Source organism: Aulonocara stuartgranti (genome assembly GCF_965226115.1).
Source record: "Aulonocara stuartgranti genome assembly, chromosome: 22".
Lineage (NCBI taxonomy): Eukaryota > Metazoa > Chordata > Actinopteri > Cichliformes > Cichlidae > Aulonocara > Aulonocara stuartgranti.
The window spans coordinates 21,374,534-21,392,223 of NC_138957.1; the positions used below are offsets into that span (position 1 = coordinate 21,374,534).

Sequence of the window (17,690 nt, forward strand, 5' to 3'; positions counted from 1 at the left end):
ACACACTCATTCACAGTTATAAAGTGCGCATCTGCAGAAATCCTTCAGCTGTTTGCAGACTCTGCAGTAAACACTATTTCTGACGGTTTTTCTTGTCCTTTGTGCGATTTCCAGTTTCTCACTGGGCTCTAATTGGTTTAAAATGGGCTTTTTAGTGGAAACAGATGAGGTTCAATCTTTGACTTAATGCAGATTCAGTTTAACAAAAAAAGTGAGGGAGGACTAGTTCCTCCTTTGGACTTCTCTGGCTTCATCGCAGACCGCAGAAAGAATGAAAAATGACACAAGACCCACAAAGTCCTAAAAAATATTTAGGAGGCACAAGAGGAGGTCCCATTTCCTCTTCAAGTCTTTGTTCTGCTCTAGGTTGGTGGTCTCACCCTCACTCCAGCTCAGAGTTAAGGTAGTACAAAGTTGCATTATGTTTCAGTATTTCAAAGTAAGATCATCATTTTTTTTCCACCTCTTATCGAGTAAACTGAGTTAGTCTGATCCAAGTTTTAATCACATGCTTCAGCAGAGTTGGAGCTGTAAACCCGCACTGTAGTTGTTCTCTGTTGGAGCCAGAGGAGAACAGAGGAGGCTCAGATTTCTTGGCTTGATATTTTCTGATTTTCCACTGTTGCCTTCACGTCCTCCAGAAAACATTGGAATTCTCATGACAGTTGCCCAAGGATACTGTCGATCCACAAACCCGTAGACGACCTGCTCGATCACCTGAGCCACATCTATTACGTTTTTTGTTTTACTTTAATTTAATTTGATCAAATTAACAAAAAGAAGAACTACTAACATTTTCTCTATTTTTATTCAACTTTAGTTGGCTTTTCAAGTTTACAAAACCGCTTTAGTTAGCTTTAATTTTTTTTCTTTAAATGTCCAGTTTTTTTTCTTTTATTTAACTTTTTTTTTTTTTTTTTTACATGTAGCTTCACTTTTTAGTTTAGCTTACCATACTAGCTATAATAACCTAGAAGCTGGTTTATTATTTCTGGTAGGATTTCATCATAAAGCTAAATCAGAGCTAAACAAAAAAAAAAAAAAAAAGGTGTTTCCTAGCTGTAGAATATTTTGTGCGCTTGTATTACAATCTGAATGCAAAGATAATATTATAACAACTTAAGGTCAGTGTGTTATTACTATCCCAGGAAGTAAAGCTTCCTGCATCCTTGGATCCTCAGCTAGGATGAGGAAATACTCCACAAAAACAAGCAAACACAGGTGGGGGGGAGGAAATTAGCCCATTAAAAACACAGTCCGTGTAACAATGAACAGGTGCAATAAAATTAAAAGAATACCAGCTTACAAACACACATTAGAAAACGTGTACAGCCTGACTGTAAATGCATTTCACAGTGTAGAAGAAACAGGATACGAGGGGTCCTTGAAGGCAGCACTTGACTGACAGTCCCGCAGTCTAATCCAGGGAGTGAGGACTCAGCAGCTCCGTTATGTGTCGAATCAACGTCGGCTCGGCGCTTACAGGCTGTGACTGAGAAAAACCCTGCCGTACTTCGCTCATTCAGCTCTTAAAGCTCACTTTTTCAGCTCAAGCCGTCGGGCTCCTCGCTACAGATTTGCTCCAGAGCCGGGACTCCGCAGACGTTACGTCGGGACAATGGAATCCAACGTTATCCCGGACAGTGTCCGCCATCAGCGGCTACAGCCGGGCATCGGATTCAGTTCGGGAGCGACCGGGACCCTCCGCTCCTCTCTCCGGCCCGGGGTTACGGTCCCCATCGCACCGTTGCTGTCCTCTCCGGCCTCTCTGGCGGCGTCCTCCGGGCCTCCTCCCCCGCCGCCTCCGCTGCAGCTCCACAGCCTGTACGGCGGAATGGGAGCGGGGCTGGGGCCGGGGGCTAGCGGTCACTGTAACCCGGGGAACCCGGCCGTGCTGAAGGAGGCGGTGGAGGCTGTGGTTCGCAGCTTCGCCAAACACACGCAGGGTTACGGCAGAGGTAATGTCCGCTGCTGACACTGTCCTGGAAATAGCGGCGTTAACGCGTGTCATACTGCTTCAGGCTGTAGCTGGGGAGGGGACTTTTGGAGAGCTGGAAACCACTTTCAGCTGCGCCATTTGTTTGGAAGGAAGGCACAAAAAACCTCCACCACACTTAGAACAAACTCCTGTAATTTCCACCTTTATCTCCGGTGTGTAAACACACCAGTGGTCATTTGCACCTGATGCAATGTTACCGTGAAGTTTCCTTTGATATTCGCTCCAGTCACTCCATCACAGGATTAACATCCAGGGGCTGCAGGGGTTTGCATTTACGAACAATACACTATTGTTCGTAAATTAGCCGTTACACTCATGTTACACGGTAAATAACAAGAATAGACACTGTGGAAATCGATAATAACCTTGAAAAATGAAAGAGCAGTGCCCCTATAAGGCTTTATGTACTTTATATTAAACTTTATATTATTACTTCATGATGTGCAAAATGCACATCATTAGTAATAATTACTTGAAAAATCCAGTTTAATTTAAAGTACTTGACTGATTTCTATCAGAGTTTTCCTAAAACTATCATTAGACCAAAAGCTTAAGTAATGTTAACATGTGTGCCTGTCCCAGGCTAATAGGATTTATTTCCAAAAGATGGTCCCCATGTGTCCCTAACTAACAGCCTCTCCCCCTGCATGCCAGTTAGGCTTCTTAACACAATTATTGGCAGCATTTTTTGAAGACTTTTTGCAGTAAAACACACACACGAGGTGATGTAATTAGGCTTTCCTATACTTTTGCTTTCAAGCGATTAAGTTGCAATTTCAAAAAGGCCTATTAAGTGTATTTAAAGGAGTACTATAAGAAAAAAAAGGGGGGGGGGGCATGTGTGCAAATACACCTTTGGAAAAGATTTCGTTGGACTTTCAAGTGGAGTTGCAGGATGTTCTTGGACTGTAGTTTGGATCAGCTTCACATTACATCCTTCGATATCTCCGAGAGTTTCCTGTCTCTTTGCACTTTTGTTATGGAGGAAATCCTCAGAATTGGATAAAAACAGACCAAGAGGCCTTAATAAACCACTGTCACAAGCCTGAATTGGTTTGTTAGCCCCAGTTGCTGCACTACAGGCTGCAGACCCGCAATGCAAATCCAATATCTCGTCATACCTCCAGACTTTAAAATAGAGTAGATTCTGGACAAAAGCTGCAGTGGAAGTACAAAAAACAGTATTGTAAAATAAGTTTTTTTAACTTTATGTAAAAAGCATTAAACACACAAAAAAACTGTCTTTAAAGTAGCACCAACTCTTGCCCACATTAATGAGCAGATTTAGGCTGTTTCCGTTTCTTTAGGCTCTCTCTTTATGTAATCCCAGACTGACTTGACTTTGAGATCAGGGCTCCGTGGGGGCCTGACCATCTGTTGCGCCTCTCCTTGTTCGTGTTGACACTGAAGATGGTTCTTTACAACTCTGGCTGTGTCTTTGGACGCATTATCTGTCATCCTGCAGAGCGAGCTTAGGAGAGATCAGGCGCCTCCCTGATGGAAAGCAACCAAAATATTTAAAGTATCTAAAACATTTTAAAACTTTTGATAAAAACTGTGTCACAGAGTAAAAGCAAGAGAGCCGTGTGTGTTTAAAAAATGATTTGGATTGTCCTTCAGGGCTCTATAGTATGGAAAATATGGCTTGTAGTTTGTTGACAGAAGCTTTAATTTTTTGTTTTTAATGTTCGACAAAGTGGCCTGGCCTCCAGAGCAAGATTCAGGCGGTAACTTCGTTCAAATCGTGTTGGCTGCACACATATTTCCCAACAGACCCCAAACCCAAGTAATCATTTATGACTCAGTTGCAGAGTTTGCAGCTTTCCATTGTTGTTTTTGTTTCCTTGTGGATGACATGAACTCCGTTCTCTCGTGTGAGGGCCAGAGTCGAGTGTTTTTCTCCAAGCCTCTCCTCTGAGGTGATGCAGAATTTCCTCTGGGCAGCCACCTAAAATCTTTCCGGAAAACCCTGTGGCATCCTGGAGACGACCTTCCCCTGCACCTTTCCATCTTTGTTTAGAGAGGATGTCGCAGAGCTCGCCTAACGGCTACAGACCAAAACATGTAAACTGCACTAATGATTTGTATTAGTGTGATGTAACAGGGCTTCTTCTTTTATCTGTGTGTCCTGCAGTGAACGTGGTGGAGGCTTTGCAGGAATTTTGGCAGATGAAGCTGACCAGAGGAGCCGACCTGAGGAACGGAGCCCTCGTTGTTTATGAAATGGTCCCGTCCAACAGCCCTCCTTATGTTTGCTATGTTAGCCTTCCAGGCGGCAGCTGCTTTGGAAGTTTCCAGGTGCAGTGTCTGCTTTCTGTTAGCGTGAATATTATGAAATATGCAGTACTGTATGAAAGTCTTTATACTTTGCTTCCAAAGGAGCCGGACTTCCTTGGAATTTTTAAAGCGGGTTTGGACATTGGCTGCTTTTTTACTCCGTTTCAAAGGAACGTTTTTTTATGCATGTCTGCACATAACAGACATCTTACAATTTTAAACTGCTGCCTGTCACAAGAACACATTTCTTTAGTCGAGCATGAAAAATGTGAAAGCTTAGGCATAAAATTGTATATATTTGTGATTTCCAAAGAGCTATTACTGGAAAACTTGGTATACGTCTCGATGGTGCGCAGTGGAGGACAAAAAAGAAGCAGGAAGCCTAAAAAACTATCTAGAGCATATGAACAGTATCTGAAGGTCACGTCCTTAAAAAAAACTCTCAAAGACCTGACAGGAGGGATGAACCAGTGCTGTGTCTACACGTAACAGACAACTCGGCAGTTAACCAACCAACCAAGTGTATCTTTAACTACTTTGTTGCTTTCATCCTGCCACAAAAACACATCATTTGTTCAATTTTCTTTAGCCGAGTCTGTAAAAATGCCAACAATAACATAGTTTGACAGGCATAAAGTTATATTTTCATATTAACGAGGTGATTCCCAAACATCTGTTGGCTGAAAACTTGGCATAATGCCTTGACAAAAGAAGTGGCCTAAAAACTATCTACATCAGACGAACGGTATTGGAAAGTTATTTACGTAAGAAATAGAAAGGAATCCAAAAAAGACCTGACAGGACCTGAGAGATGCATCTGGACCTTCAGCTGATCCATCTAATGTTCATTGAAGCCTCATCATAAATGTCCCTGTGGAAGGCTGGCTGTCAAGGAGTCATTCTTAAGGAAGGCTGAGTTATGCCAAATTACATGAGTGTCTACAGTCACGTGTAAAACAAGGTGGAGGCTCTGTCATGGTTTGAGGTTCCATTTCAGTCTGACGGACTTGTGAACGCAGAAAAGTGCCCTTAGATTTTGATTCAACATGCAACACCTTCTGAAAAGGATCCAATTCGCAACAACTTCAGTTTTCAGCACGCACAATGGACCACTATCAGTCATGGATTGGGCTCCCAGGTGCCGTCAACATCATTGGGATCATCTTGACATAAAACCGAACAAAAAGGCAGCCAACATCCAAAGAAACTACTTAAAGAAATGACAAGAAAGCTGCCAAAGCGAGCTCAGGCTGTGTTGAAGAATAAAGGTAGTCATACCAAGTACTGACTTTCGAGGTCATTAACTCTAATTTTCCTTCCCGCTTTCCCATCAACATATAAAAAAACGAGGAGTGGCTCAAGACTTTTTTTGCACGTTACTGTAAAAACACGCCATTGTCTTTGGTTGAACGTCAGTGAATGTGTTGTGGTTTGGTTATTCTGTTGCAAGCATTCCTAAAACCACAAGACCAAATATGGATGCAAGCTCAAAGCCACAAAGAGTCATTTAAAGACCGGCCGGGTTGTCGTTGGCCTTTTGACTGTTTATCTGTCCACTGATACATGCTCTCTTTGCTGTTTGACAGTTCTGTCCCACAAAGGCAGAGGCGAGACGCAGCGCCGCCAAAATCGCCCTGATGAACTCCGTTTTTAACGAACATCCCTCGCGTCGGATTACAGACGACTTCATTGAGAAGAGCGTGAATGAGGCGTTGGCCTCCTTTAATGTAAGTTTAAAAAAAGAACTGCAGAGAACTCAAAGTTGTCTTTGTACGACTGTCAGTCAAGTAGGATGGTCGATTTGAACGCGCTTCCAAAAACATGATGTATTAGGTTAATTTTGCTCAGTTGCTGGCATCATACGCATGGATTGTTTTGTTTTTTTACACATAGTAAATATTATGAAAGTGTATACTATGGATACAAATAGCTGATGCTTCTCAAAATTAAATGAAGGAAAATTACACTGCATTGGACTGACTCCCAAACTCAACACAAATATGTGCCAAATATCTGTAGGGAGATATGAGTAAGTAGCATTTACTATGTGAGCTCAACCTGTGGCTGACTTGACTTTAAGTGCTTGTCTATGCTCACAGGGAAACAGAGAAGAGGCCGACAACCCCAACACAGGGATCGGGGCGTTTCGCTTCATGCTCGAGTCCAATAAAGGAAAGTCCATGCTGGAGTTTCAGGTGCGTGTTTTAAGTAGCTTTTTAAAAAAACCAACAAAAAGAAAACTTATGATAAATGTAGGCCCAGAGCCTGTATGAGAGTAGCTACATACAGAACACGTATGCATAAAAGTAGCAGTTTTATGTGTAAATGTTCGCCCAAAAGTGATAATATGTAGTTAGTTTGGCCCCACAGTGTTGAATTACTGGTCTCTTATTCTTGGTCTCGGCTGTGTTTGTCTTCCAGGAGCTGATGACTGTGTTCCAGCTGCTGCACTGGAACGGAAGCCTCAAAGCCATGAGAGAACGACAATGTTCCCGACAGGTAAAGCCAACAAATGCCTTCTATTATACAAAAATAGTAACAGTTTTCAGCTACTTTTATTTTATTTTTTTAATGAACAAATTTCCCAGTAATCAGTCACAAAATTAAACCTACTGAGAGGTGAAGTGAAAAAAAAAGAGATTATCTCCACAGTGCAATGTCCTGCTGTTTCTTAGCTCCTCACCAAAATGCAAAACTTGCTCAGGAACAGCTCAAGGACCACAATGAAAAGCCCAAATTCCTATTCTTTTCCCTTTGTAAGAGTCGGGACAGATTCAATCAATCGAGGCCCCACCCAGCAACCCACATATCCAAAACGATCCGCATCCAGCGTCCCAGTGGCAGACACCAAAACACTCCCAAAGAGGTCCTGTGTCCACGCCCAGATGGGCCACAGCTGTTTTGGTGACCAACACAAAATCTGACTGGTGGTTTTAATGTTGTGGCCGATCAGCGTTTAGCAGGGCTTTTTCTCTGTGACAGGACTGTTCTAGATAAATTTGTAGTTATCTTTCTCACCATGAGCAGTGAGTGAAAAAAGAGCAAAAACAAAGCATGTGCCTCCTAAAATATGTGTGTTTCAAAATAATCCCCATTTATCTCAAATTGGGCTTTTGTACAGCCCCTTAGCCCATCCTCTGAAAGTTGTTGTAGCGCCAGTTAGGGTCTCCCTCCTTTTAAGGCAGCCACATGAAGCCGCTTTAAAAGGAGGTGCGGTGTAGTCGAAGCTTTGTGCATGATATGATCATAAAAATGAATTCTTTGCATTTTTCTTCTAATTTAAAACTCTTTTTTGGCATCATACAGAGCCAAGAGTAGAAAAAACTGTCTGCACATACGTTGACCTCTCTTGAGAGACAACAGAGAGTGCCTACAGCCATCTGTGAAATATGGTGGAGGCTCTGTCATGGTTTGGGGCAGCATTTCAGCCAGTGGTGATGGAGGTCTTGTCAAAAATGATGGAATTATGAATGCATGACAGTGTGACAATGATCACAAACACACTGCCAGTGCAGTGAAAGCATACCTGCATAGAAAAACACACAGCGGAGCACTATCAGGGCCATGGATTGGCCTCCCCACAGGCTGGATTTCAGCATTACTGCAGCAGTGTGGGATCATCTAAAGATAGCGAACATCCAAAATAGAGCTTTTCATGTTTTTCAAGAAGTCTAGAGGACAAATAAGAATAAAGGTGGTCCAAATGTTGACTTTCAACCTTGTTAGGATTGTACAACTCTGTTTCTGTCTTATATATACTGTATTTCTGTGCATGTTTACTGTGCTTATTTCACATTTTCACCAAAAATTATAAAGAAATTTCATGTCTTATGAAATTTAAAATGAAGTTTTATTAGGTTCAGCATCAGAATCTGAATAACTCGAGGAATATCTAATTGGGAATGCTGTTTCCCACTATCACATCTTCTGACTCTAAATGACTTTCTGGCTGAACTTGCAGGAGGTGCTGGCTCACTACTCCCATCGGGCTCTGGATGATGACATGCGCACTCAGATGGCCGCCGACTGGGTGAACCGAGAGCAGAGCGTAGCGGGCACCATCGCGCAGGAGCTGGCCACGACAGAGCGGGAACTAGAGGACGCCAGGCTGGCGGGCAGAGAACTGCGTTTTTACAAAGAGAAGAAGGACATCCTCATGTTAGCTGTGGGTCAGCTCAGTGCAGCCAACACCGCCACTCTGCCATCACACTAAACCAACCGTATGGAAACATGCCTTCACACTCCGTAGGATTCCTGGTAACAGTACTGATCACTTCATAGGTGACTTCTCAGAACGTTTTAGGTTTTGTTTTGTTTCGTGTACCAGGTAATCAAGCCTTGACTTACAGTATGCACATCTTGTCCATAAAACAAATACTAGCCGCTATAGCCCGTTACCTCTTTGTGCCTAGTAATTACAGGATGACAGTGCTTTTTTTCTAGATGCCTGTAAAAGTGCTCGGCATTCAATGTGACTGGGATTTACATGTTTTGTTTTCATTATTTCATACTGTACTTACTCAAAGTAGACCTATGGAGACAAAACCTTTATGGATCAGTGAATGTACGGGGCATAAAATGACCCATCAGACCAAAACCTAATGAGGTATAGCTCCTGTGTTTCTTCTCGGCTTTGGTTTGTTTTGGTTGGTTGTAGTATTTGGGATGGGAAGATGCCAAAATTGATGATGCAAGAAGCCTGTGTTTGTTCATGAATAAAGCACAGGAACAGAGGTCACCCACTCAGCAAGATATGAATGAAGGGGATAAAAGATCCCAGCTAATATCACCGGTTTTCTGTAATGGATGTGCAACCTGCTCCTACAGGTTTTTTATGGGAAGCAGCCTCTAATAATACTAGACTTCCAGTAAGCACAGAAATACGCTTATTGACTCATGTAATAATAATTTGTGGGTAATTTGCAAAAGAAGAAACATGTCAGCAGGTAATTGATGCTCTGACAGCAGCTCAGGTTAAAAAAAAAGATCAAATATTACCACCACTATGCCGTTGTACTTCAGCTTTTCTTGCAAAGGCATTTTTTAAAGCTTCGTCTCTTGCTTGGCGACGATGACACTAGCCGAATGTATCATTTTTAATGCGTTATCAGCAAAAAGGACCTGCAAAGCAACACGACTTACAAAAACTGCAAAATCTGCTCTTGTGATGCAGATTGTGTTGGTCAGCTAGTGGAGTTCAAACAAAGTGAGTGTTTGTTAGGACTTAAATGTAGGTCAGGGTCTCTGCAGTTAAAAAATGGAGGCCAGAGAATGAGTTGGGCTTTTTTTCTCTTTTTTTTTTTTTTAAAAGCTGAACCATCAGTTTTGAGTCATTGTAGTCAGAACAGTGCCAGCTTCTGTGGTCTAAGTTTTTTTTGAGATACTGGAAGAAGGAATTGGGTTTTGGCAGTGTTATAATGTCTGCATGCCAAAAAAATGTAATATAACAGGCATTTATTACCATTTTTTCCCCGTAAATGTCATAACTTTATATTTGTTCGTCTTTATAAAATGCATTTTTATATGTTGTAGGGATAAAGGCGTTTTAACAAGCAGCATTAAAAAGACCCCACACAAGTTTTAATTGATGTGATATGGTTCTTTTGGATGTAATGAAAGTCAGACAACAGGAGGGCTCGTTCTTGCTGCTGAATGCTGGATTATTAGCAGGAGCAGAACCCGATTATACGAAATATAAAGAAAGAACAAACAAAGAAAAAGTGCAGGAAGTTTCTATAACTCATCTCTGGAGTCTTTGTGCCTTTATGAAAATGGTAGCTAGCAATGTTTGAACAGTCCTCTTTACACATGCGGTTAATTTCTTACTGTTACAGAATTTTAAAAGAATAGTTCAAACATTTGGGGGAAATTTACTCTAAGAATTTGATTGACGTTACACGAAGGGCGGTCTGGTTAATATGAAGCTAAATAAAGCCGCTTCGCCATAGATTAGCATAAAGACTGAAAACGGATGTAAACAAGTTCCCACACTCGGCCCCAAAGGTAACAAAATCTGACCAATGTTACTTCATTGGTCTGAATCACAGACTGTATAAAAAAGATGGACATAGCTTCTCTGCTAATATAGAAGCTTGTGAGCTACCAATGTATAGCAAACGTTGAATGGCTCTTTGCAGAAATGGATAAAGGTGTGTTCATGTCAAAGTGTTAGACAGCTGATGACAAGGAAATGATCTGCCTTCACAGAGCTTTCTGATTGGCAGAGCTAGCTAAATTTCAACTTAACTTGAAATTTCAAGTTAGGAATGGCGATTTTTAAAAATTTTTTTCCAGCAAACAAGCCCCTGTAGTCTGAAAAGTGAAGCCAGTGCAGAAGTGCCTTCAACCTGCATTCTTTATAATTGTCAACTCCTCTGGAATGACTGACCCCAGTCACTACTTTCCTTATGTCATTGTGGTCCCTTTTAACACACAGCATGATGTCTGTTGGTAAATTATGAGCTGGTGTTGACTATGATAAAATACGGTGTGTGCTAGACCAGGACTGTTGTGGAGGGCCGGATCAATAAGCTGAACTACTTTCTGCTCAGTATTCATTTTTATCTCTTCATAAGCTTATTGATCCAGCCGTCCACAACAGTCCCAGTTTCTCACCACTTGTTTGTTATGTCTGGTATCAAAACAGTCCAAAATGCCAAATGCAGGGCTTCCAAACCAGTGGGTGATGACATGGTGGCCACGTCCGTCTTTTAATTACAGTCTGAAGTGGCATCTGTGCTGGGTAATACTTCCAGTACCTGCAGAGTGTTTTATTCAAATAATTTCCTTAATATGCTACATGGCGATTGTGAAGGATGTATTTAATATTATTACCTTTGGTATAAATTTATAAACATTATATACTGATTCTGTTTCTGTTTTCTTTTTTTGTGCCCACTTTGCAGCATATGTGTGTGGTGCAAATATAAAAATGTTGACTTTGCAGTTCTCTTTAATTAATAATGCAAATTTATAATTGACAGAAAAAGTCATCTTTATATATCCTGGTTAATATCTTCAACTTTTTCAAATGTGTAAATTTCAAATCAGTAAATTTTAAACTTGGTACTAAACAGATTTCCAGGATTTCATATGCAGAAACACTTTCAGGGATTTTATCCTTCTTTGACTCAATTAAGAAAAGTAAATGTGATTAATGAGGAAATCTCAAGCAGTGTTTTAATGAACTGCTTAACGGGAAGGAGGCTGAGGCTGTTTGTTTCAATTTAGATGCTCAACTTCTGGTTTGTTTGGTTTTTATAGTTTGTTTGTTTTTATAGCCACAAGCCATTAATCTCAAGGCTCCTTCTGTAAAAATGCCTTTGATCTTTCTTTGTTATCAATATAATTGAAGTTTTTTTGAACCGTATGTTTGTTTTTTGCCATTTGTTTGCTAAAAAACAGTTTTGGCTCTACATGTTTTTGTTTTTTTGTTTTTTTTGCTTTGATGCATGATGTGTTGATTAAGTTCTGGTTTTATATGTTTCATATTCTATACAGTATTGTTTTATAAGAGTGTTTCTCGAGGTCCTTACTGTTTGTATTTTCTATGAACATTTTGTATTCCATGTTTATACTTTTAGTAGATTTATATGTATATGTAATAAATTTGCTGTTACAAATGGCACTGTGTCGAGCCACTTGTTTTCAGTGACTGAAAATCAAGGCCACACACACACACACACAGTGGTAATAATTTAATATTCCAAATTAATAAAAATGCATATTCCAGACTTTTAGAGTATAAAAGCACTGATTTCATTCACTTTATTTTTTTTAAATTATGCAATAACTTGCAAATGCCACCAGAAGGCATAACAGCCTTCCACCCACAATCTTAGTTAGGCATCGTAGGCATCAAAACCAAACACGATTAACATTACAGAGCAATACTGGTGCATTTATCTTTCCTCTTTCAGAGCCCACAAGAGTTATCAAAGTAAAAACAACTTTAATAGACTAATTTCCTCTATTACCTCAGATAATCAAAGGACTTGATACCCCTGTCCAGGTTGCTCAGGATCTTGAATGGCAGCATCACCAACTGGATAGGGAGCTGCGCCTGACCGGGATCACTTGGTTCTCATGGGGGTCGTTTTAGGAGATTTAGGAGATTGAACCATTAAGTTCAATCTCCTAAATCTGGGTGACATATAAATCAAATGATTCAGCCAAGATGATCGCATGGGATCCAGACTGTTGTCCATACTGCCATCAACGAAATGCTACCCTACCTTGTGCAGGACAGAAAGAAAGAGGGAGAGCTTTTAACCTGAATCCTTTAGAATCCTAAATGAGACTACAACCCCACTGACTACCTAACTACAACTAAGCTGTGTTTGTGAAACTAATTAATTATGTTTGTTATTATTAAATTAAAATAAATTAATAATAAGTTGTTTGGAATTTTTCTTTTTTTTTTTTTGGAAAATTGTGTCCAGAAGCATTAAAAAATAATTAAATTCAATTCTAGCTGAAATGAACTCGTTTTTCACATAATGTTCTTTAAAATCCGACATTTAATATCATACCAGAAAAAATTAAATTAAATTAAATTAAATTAAATTAAATTATTTTTTTGTTTTATACTTCCGGTACACAACATCGGAAGAGGCGGGGTTTTATTGTGCTGCGCTCCCCCTGCGTTGGTCATTCAACATGGCAGCGGGACCAATTTCAGAAAGAAACCAAGGTAAACTCATCATTAAACTCTGTTTTGTTTCTTTGCACTTCTCATTCATAAAAGTGCTGGTACATTTCACCGGAACCGGCTCATTTTTACGTACCGACTGCCTCCTTTAGACAGCAGTTTGTGATAAACAAATGGCAGATCACATGGAAACATTGAGTTGTCGCTAGCTTAGCATGTCGCTGATTTTCCTTTGCAAACAGACTTTTTAATCCTTTTACTTGTTACTTATATAGAAGCCAGTTCAGCGATGGTTTTTGGTTGTTTTAAAGTGCGACTCTTCCAAACAAATTAGCAGCAGACTTAACGTCTAGTTGTCCAACAACTACAAGTAGCCGAAGAAGCTAACAACATAGCTTATAGCTTGACTCGGCGGTCATGTTAAACATATTAAACGTCTTTGTTTCGTATCGTGCTGATTTTATACGGGGCTATTTTATTTCTTGATGTGGGTATACAGATATAGGTATTTTAGATGTAAACACTAAACGTGAGTTTCCTGATTAAATATTGTACACGTATAATAAATGTGAGGAGAGTGTGAGAGGCAATAAAGGAACTTTAAGAAGAAGCAAGTAAATAATTTATAAATCTTTTATCCGGTCACAACGCATAGTTATCTGTACACATCTTCTGGCTGAATTATATTAACAGGCCTTCCAAAGGACACAAGCGACTGGATCTCACTGATTAACTAATTTATTTCCAAATATTAGCTATTTTTCTATTCTTGAAGTTTCTCCATCGACTTTTACTTTAATGTCACGTGTGTCCACTGAAAAAGAGATTGACGACCTGTGATGACGCACTGATCATTATGAGGTTTATTTTCTCTTCATGTTTTAGACGCTACTGTATATGTTGGTGGTTTGGATGAGAAAGTGTCTGAGCCGTTACTATGGGAGCTTTTCCTGCAGGCTGGTCCTGTGGTCAACACACACATGCCCAAAGACAGAGTCACAGGCCAACATCAAGGTAAGTAATCAGATCACCTTTTTGGTACGTGTTTTGAAGGATCACTAAAAACAAGCTCATCTAACAGTTTTTGCTACTTTCTCAGGCTATGGCTTTGTGGAGTTCCTCAGTGAAGAGGATGCCGACTATGCCATCAAAATCATGAATATGATAAAGCTCTATGGCAAACCGATCAGGGTTAATAAAGCTTCTGCACACAACAAAAACCTGGATGTCGGTGCTAACATCTTCATCGGTAACCTGGACCCAGAGATTGATGAGAAACTGCTCTACGACACGTTCAGTGCCTTTGGTGTGATCCTCCAGACGCCAAAGATCATGAGAGACCCAGACACCGGCAACTCTAAGGGTTATGCTTTCATCAATTTTGCCAGCTTCGATGCATCCGATGCCGCCATTGAGGCCATGAACGGCCAGTACCTCTGCAACAGGCCCATCACAGTGTCGTATGCCTTCAAGAAAGATTCCAAAGGAGAGCGTCACGGCTCGGCCGCAGAGCGACTCCTGGCCGCTCAGAATCCTCTCTCCCAGGCAGACAGGCCTCACCAGCTGTTTGCAGATGCTCCTCCACCGCCAACGGCTCCAACGCCAGTCCTGACCACGCTGGGAGCTGCGATGGCCATTCCAGGTAAGCAAATGGAAGTTGTTTTATTGCATTTTGGGCATTTGAACATTGCTGTGGGGTGTTACACAACATTTCAGGCACCGTTCATCAGGTAATGTGGAAAAATCTTGTTTCCGTTAATAAGAAGTTAATAGGTGTCGATTTTAAGTGATTAGCTTACAAGATGAATTTGGGTTTCTGGTACAACTTGACCTACTTCCAGGAAAAAGAAGTAATCAAACTGGAGTGGTCTAAGAATAAAAGTTGTTCCTCATACGTTTTAATCTCTTTTTACATTATGCTCACATGGAACTTCCTGTAGTTTACTTTACATCTGAATGGTTGGACATTAAATAAAAAGAGCAGTATCTATTACACAGAGTTTGTCCAGTGGGCTGTGATGATATATTTTAAATAGTTTTGTCTGTCTAAGAGAACGATGCAGTACTTGAATGATTATCTTAGAATTGCTGTTCAACAGCCAGCCCCATCTTGGGCTCGTTATTCATGGCAGTTAATTATATTACTCTGTTAAACTATCGATTAAAGTACAAACGGCTTCAGTTAAACTTAATTTACGAAAGCGTGAGTTTGCCTTCTTTTGCACACACACACAATCCAATTGTTGACCAGATCCTGTTTGGAAATAGACAGGACGTTATACCTGCTGCTCATGCTTCCTGTACGCTCAGTTATTGTGATCATTTTATTCTAAGAAGTAATAAATTCTGAGTAATTAGCAGGTGATATGCCGGTGATATGCGGTCATGTTGTTGTGCTTCCTTTTGTTCTTCTCGGGATAATCTCTAAACAGCAGCAGTATGTGATTAATTGTTATAGATTACAGGCTGTCATGGGAGTAGATGAGTTTCCATCATGAGCATTAAGATGATGTAGGAAGTGTGTCTGTGCTGCTCTGGATGATGCCTCTTTTATCAGTAGGTGATAAAGAGATTATTTTTAATCTAACTAATCTTGATCAGTGTGTGGAGTAAAGTGAACATGACAGCTGACAGATTGGTCCTTTAATGAAGTTCTTCATAGATATTACATTAGCTACCATGGGTAGATCATTATAAGTCACATTGCTCTGCTCAAATGTGAAATATGAGACTCACTTTGCAAATGCAACCTGTTTGCGTGCAGGCATGCCACCTCCTGGTGCTTTCCCTCCTGTTCCTCCACCTGGATCGATACCTCCATCAATGCCCCCTGCTATGGCTATACCACCAGTAGCTGTGACACCAGGCCCGCAGGGTGGTGGCGGACCTCCACCCGGACCACCACCGTTCCCTCCTGGCAGCATGCATCCAGGTAAAGCTACATTTATGCTTTCAATGTGTTTCCATATTCATTCCTTGTGGAAAGTAATGCAGTAGTACGTTATAAAAGTTTAGATATGTATATTTACATGCTTTTTATGTAGTTCTTGTACATATGAGCCTGCATGACGTTATCAGTTATAGATTACCTGTGTTTGGCGTATTTAAATATACCTGGAGTTTCACTCTTACCAGTTTGGTCCATGTGGACAAATGTTAAGCTTGAGCTTGCTTTGTTGCTGCCATGCAGGTATGCCTCAGATGCCCATGCCTCCTCCTGCTCCTCCTGGCATGGTGCCTCCGCCTCCTGCTCCACCAGGATCAAACCCCCGGGCACCGCCGCCCCCCAGCATGCCTCCACCCCCACCTATGGGCATGCCTCCCAGAGCGCCATATGGGCCTCCCACAGGTAAGCGCTGTGGCATCTCCTTCAGTCTTTGTTGTCTAATAAAAGTTTCTCTGAGCACCAAAATAAGAGGAAAAGTCCTTCAAAGAAACATTTCCCTGTAAAAAGAATCATTGAAGGGTTCTCTCCGTAACACAACTGATATTATGCATTGAAAATGGTTTTGCTGTCTTGCGCTCAGGTTGCGCTGTTGTTGATGAAACACATTGATAATTTAGCATATAAAATAAACATTTGAGCTGTGAGATGATTTGGAAAGCAGTCAAATGTTCATTGACTCATGCTGATGCCTGTGAAGGTACCCTACTAAAATTTGTGAGCCAAGCCTTAAAAAATGTATTATTGCTGTTACACCAGCCAGCTGTGGCACAAAATCTGGGCTCTGATACCCAGAAGAAAGGATATGGGAAGGAAGCTGAATAAGATGTAACATCATGTTGGGCGGCATGGCAAGACAGCAGTTAGCACTGTTGCGTCATGGCAAGAAGGTTTCTGGTGTGAACCCCGGCTCCTGGTAGCGTTTTACAGCGGTTTTATCAGACTGTGACCACTTGTTCTCTCTCTCTCAGGCCCTCCTGTCCCTCCAGGCATGAGAGGGCCTCCTCCTCCCATGCCTCCACCTGGCTATGGTGCCGGTCCTCCTCGACCACCTCCCTTTGGCTTCCAGAGAGGACCTCCGATGCCACCGAGGCCCCCAGGTGTCCCCCCACGGGCTCCTCTGAGAGCACCGATGCCATCGTAATTCCTGTTAGATAACTGTCTGTCATTTTGCTTTTTTTTTAAAAACGCATCCTTAGGCTTAGTTTGTAAGCGTGAGAGTAATTTAACCACCTGTTTGTATTTTGGGGTTTTTTTGGTCATTGTACAGATGAACAACAAATAAAAATTTTAGTACAATTCTTTACTGTTTTTATTTACTCTGACAACAAAACACAGCATCAAATAACAGACTTGTGGCTCTAAAAGGGACACAGATCAGATGTTGCTTTCAAAGTATAGTTTTATTCCTCCCGGAGCATCTGTGTGCTCAGAAATCTTATAGAAGAATTGTTGAAACTATTGCTCCTAGGTGAGCTGTTGTGGGGGCATGGGAGGAGGTCCGGGGGGTGTACCCAGGACAGCTGGAGGAACTGGAAACTGCTGGAATGACAGTGTCACTGTGCCTAGTGAAGACATACACTGAGAGGGTCCTTTAAGCTTGAATGAAATTTACAGCTGCCCACATGGATAAACCAAACTCCTCCTGGATGAAGGTTTTATGATCAGAGGAGACAAAAATTGAGTAAAGGTGAGGATTTCACACCTAACAACAGCACCAGCTGTCAAGCATGGTGGTGGTAGCATCATGCTGTGTGGCTGTTTTGCTAGCAGTGGTACTGGTACACTGCACAAAGTGTATAGAAAAATGAAGAAGGCGT

General features: G+C 41.2%; 2 protein-coding genes across 2 annotated transcripts; both read left to right on the forward strand.

Moving 5' to 3' along the window:
• Positions 1-793: 793 nt before the first annotated feature.
• On the forward strand, positions 794-11,901 carry lix1l (limb and CNS expressed 1 like). Its single transcript, XM_082520588.1, has 6 exons — positions 794-1,958; positions 4,134-4,297; positions 5,863-6,003; positions 6,376-6,471; positions 6,698-6,775; positions 8,238-11,901. The coding sequence occupies exons 1-6, from the start codon at positions 1,619-1,621 to the stop codon at positions 8,487-8,489; spliced, it is 1,071 nt and encodes a 356-aa protein (XP_082376714.1). The 5' UTR covers positions 794-1,618; the 3' UTR covers positions 8,490-11,901.
• Positions 11,902-12,881: 980 nt separating this feature from the next.
• Positions 12,882-17,171, forward strand: sf3b4 (splicing factor 3b, subunit 4). The gene is made up of 6 exons (XM_082520950.1): positions 12,882-12,968; positions 13,812-13,940; positions 14,026-14,568; positions 15,691-15,858; positions 16,117-16,275; positions 16,842-17,171. The coding sequence occupies exons 1-6, from the start codon at positions 12,935-12,937 to the stop codon at positions 17,012-17,014; spliced, it is 1,206 nt and encodes a 401-aa protein (XP_082377076.1). The 5' UTR covers positions 12,882-12,934; the 3' UTR covers positions 17,015-17,171.
• The last annotated feature ends 519 nt before the right edge of the window (positions 17,172-17,690 follow it).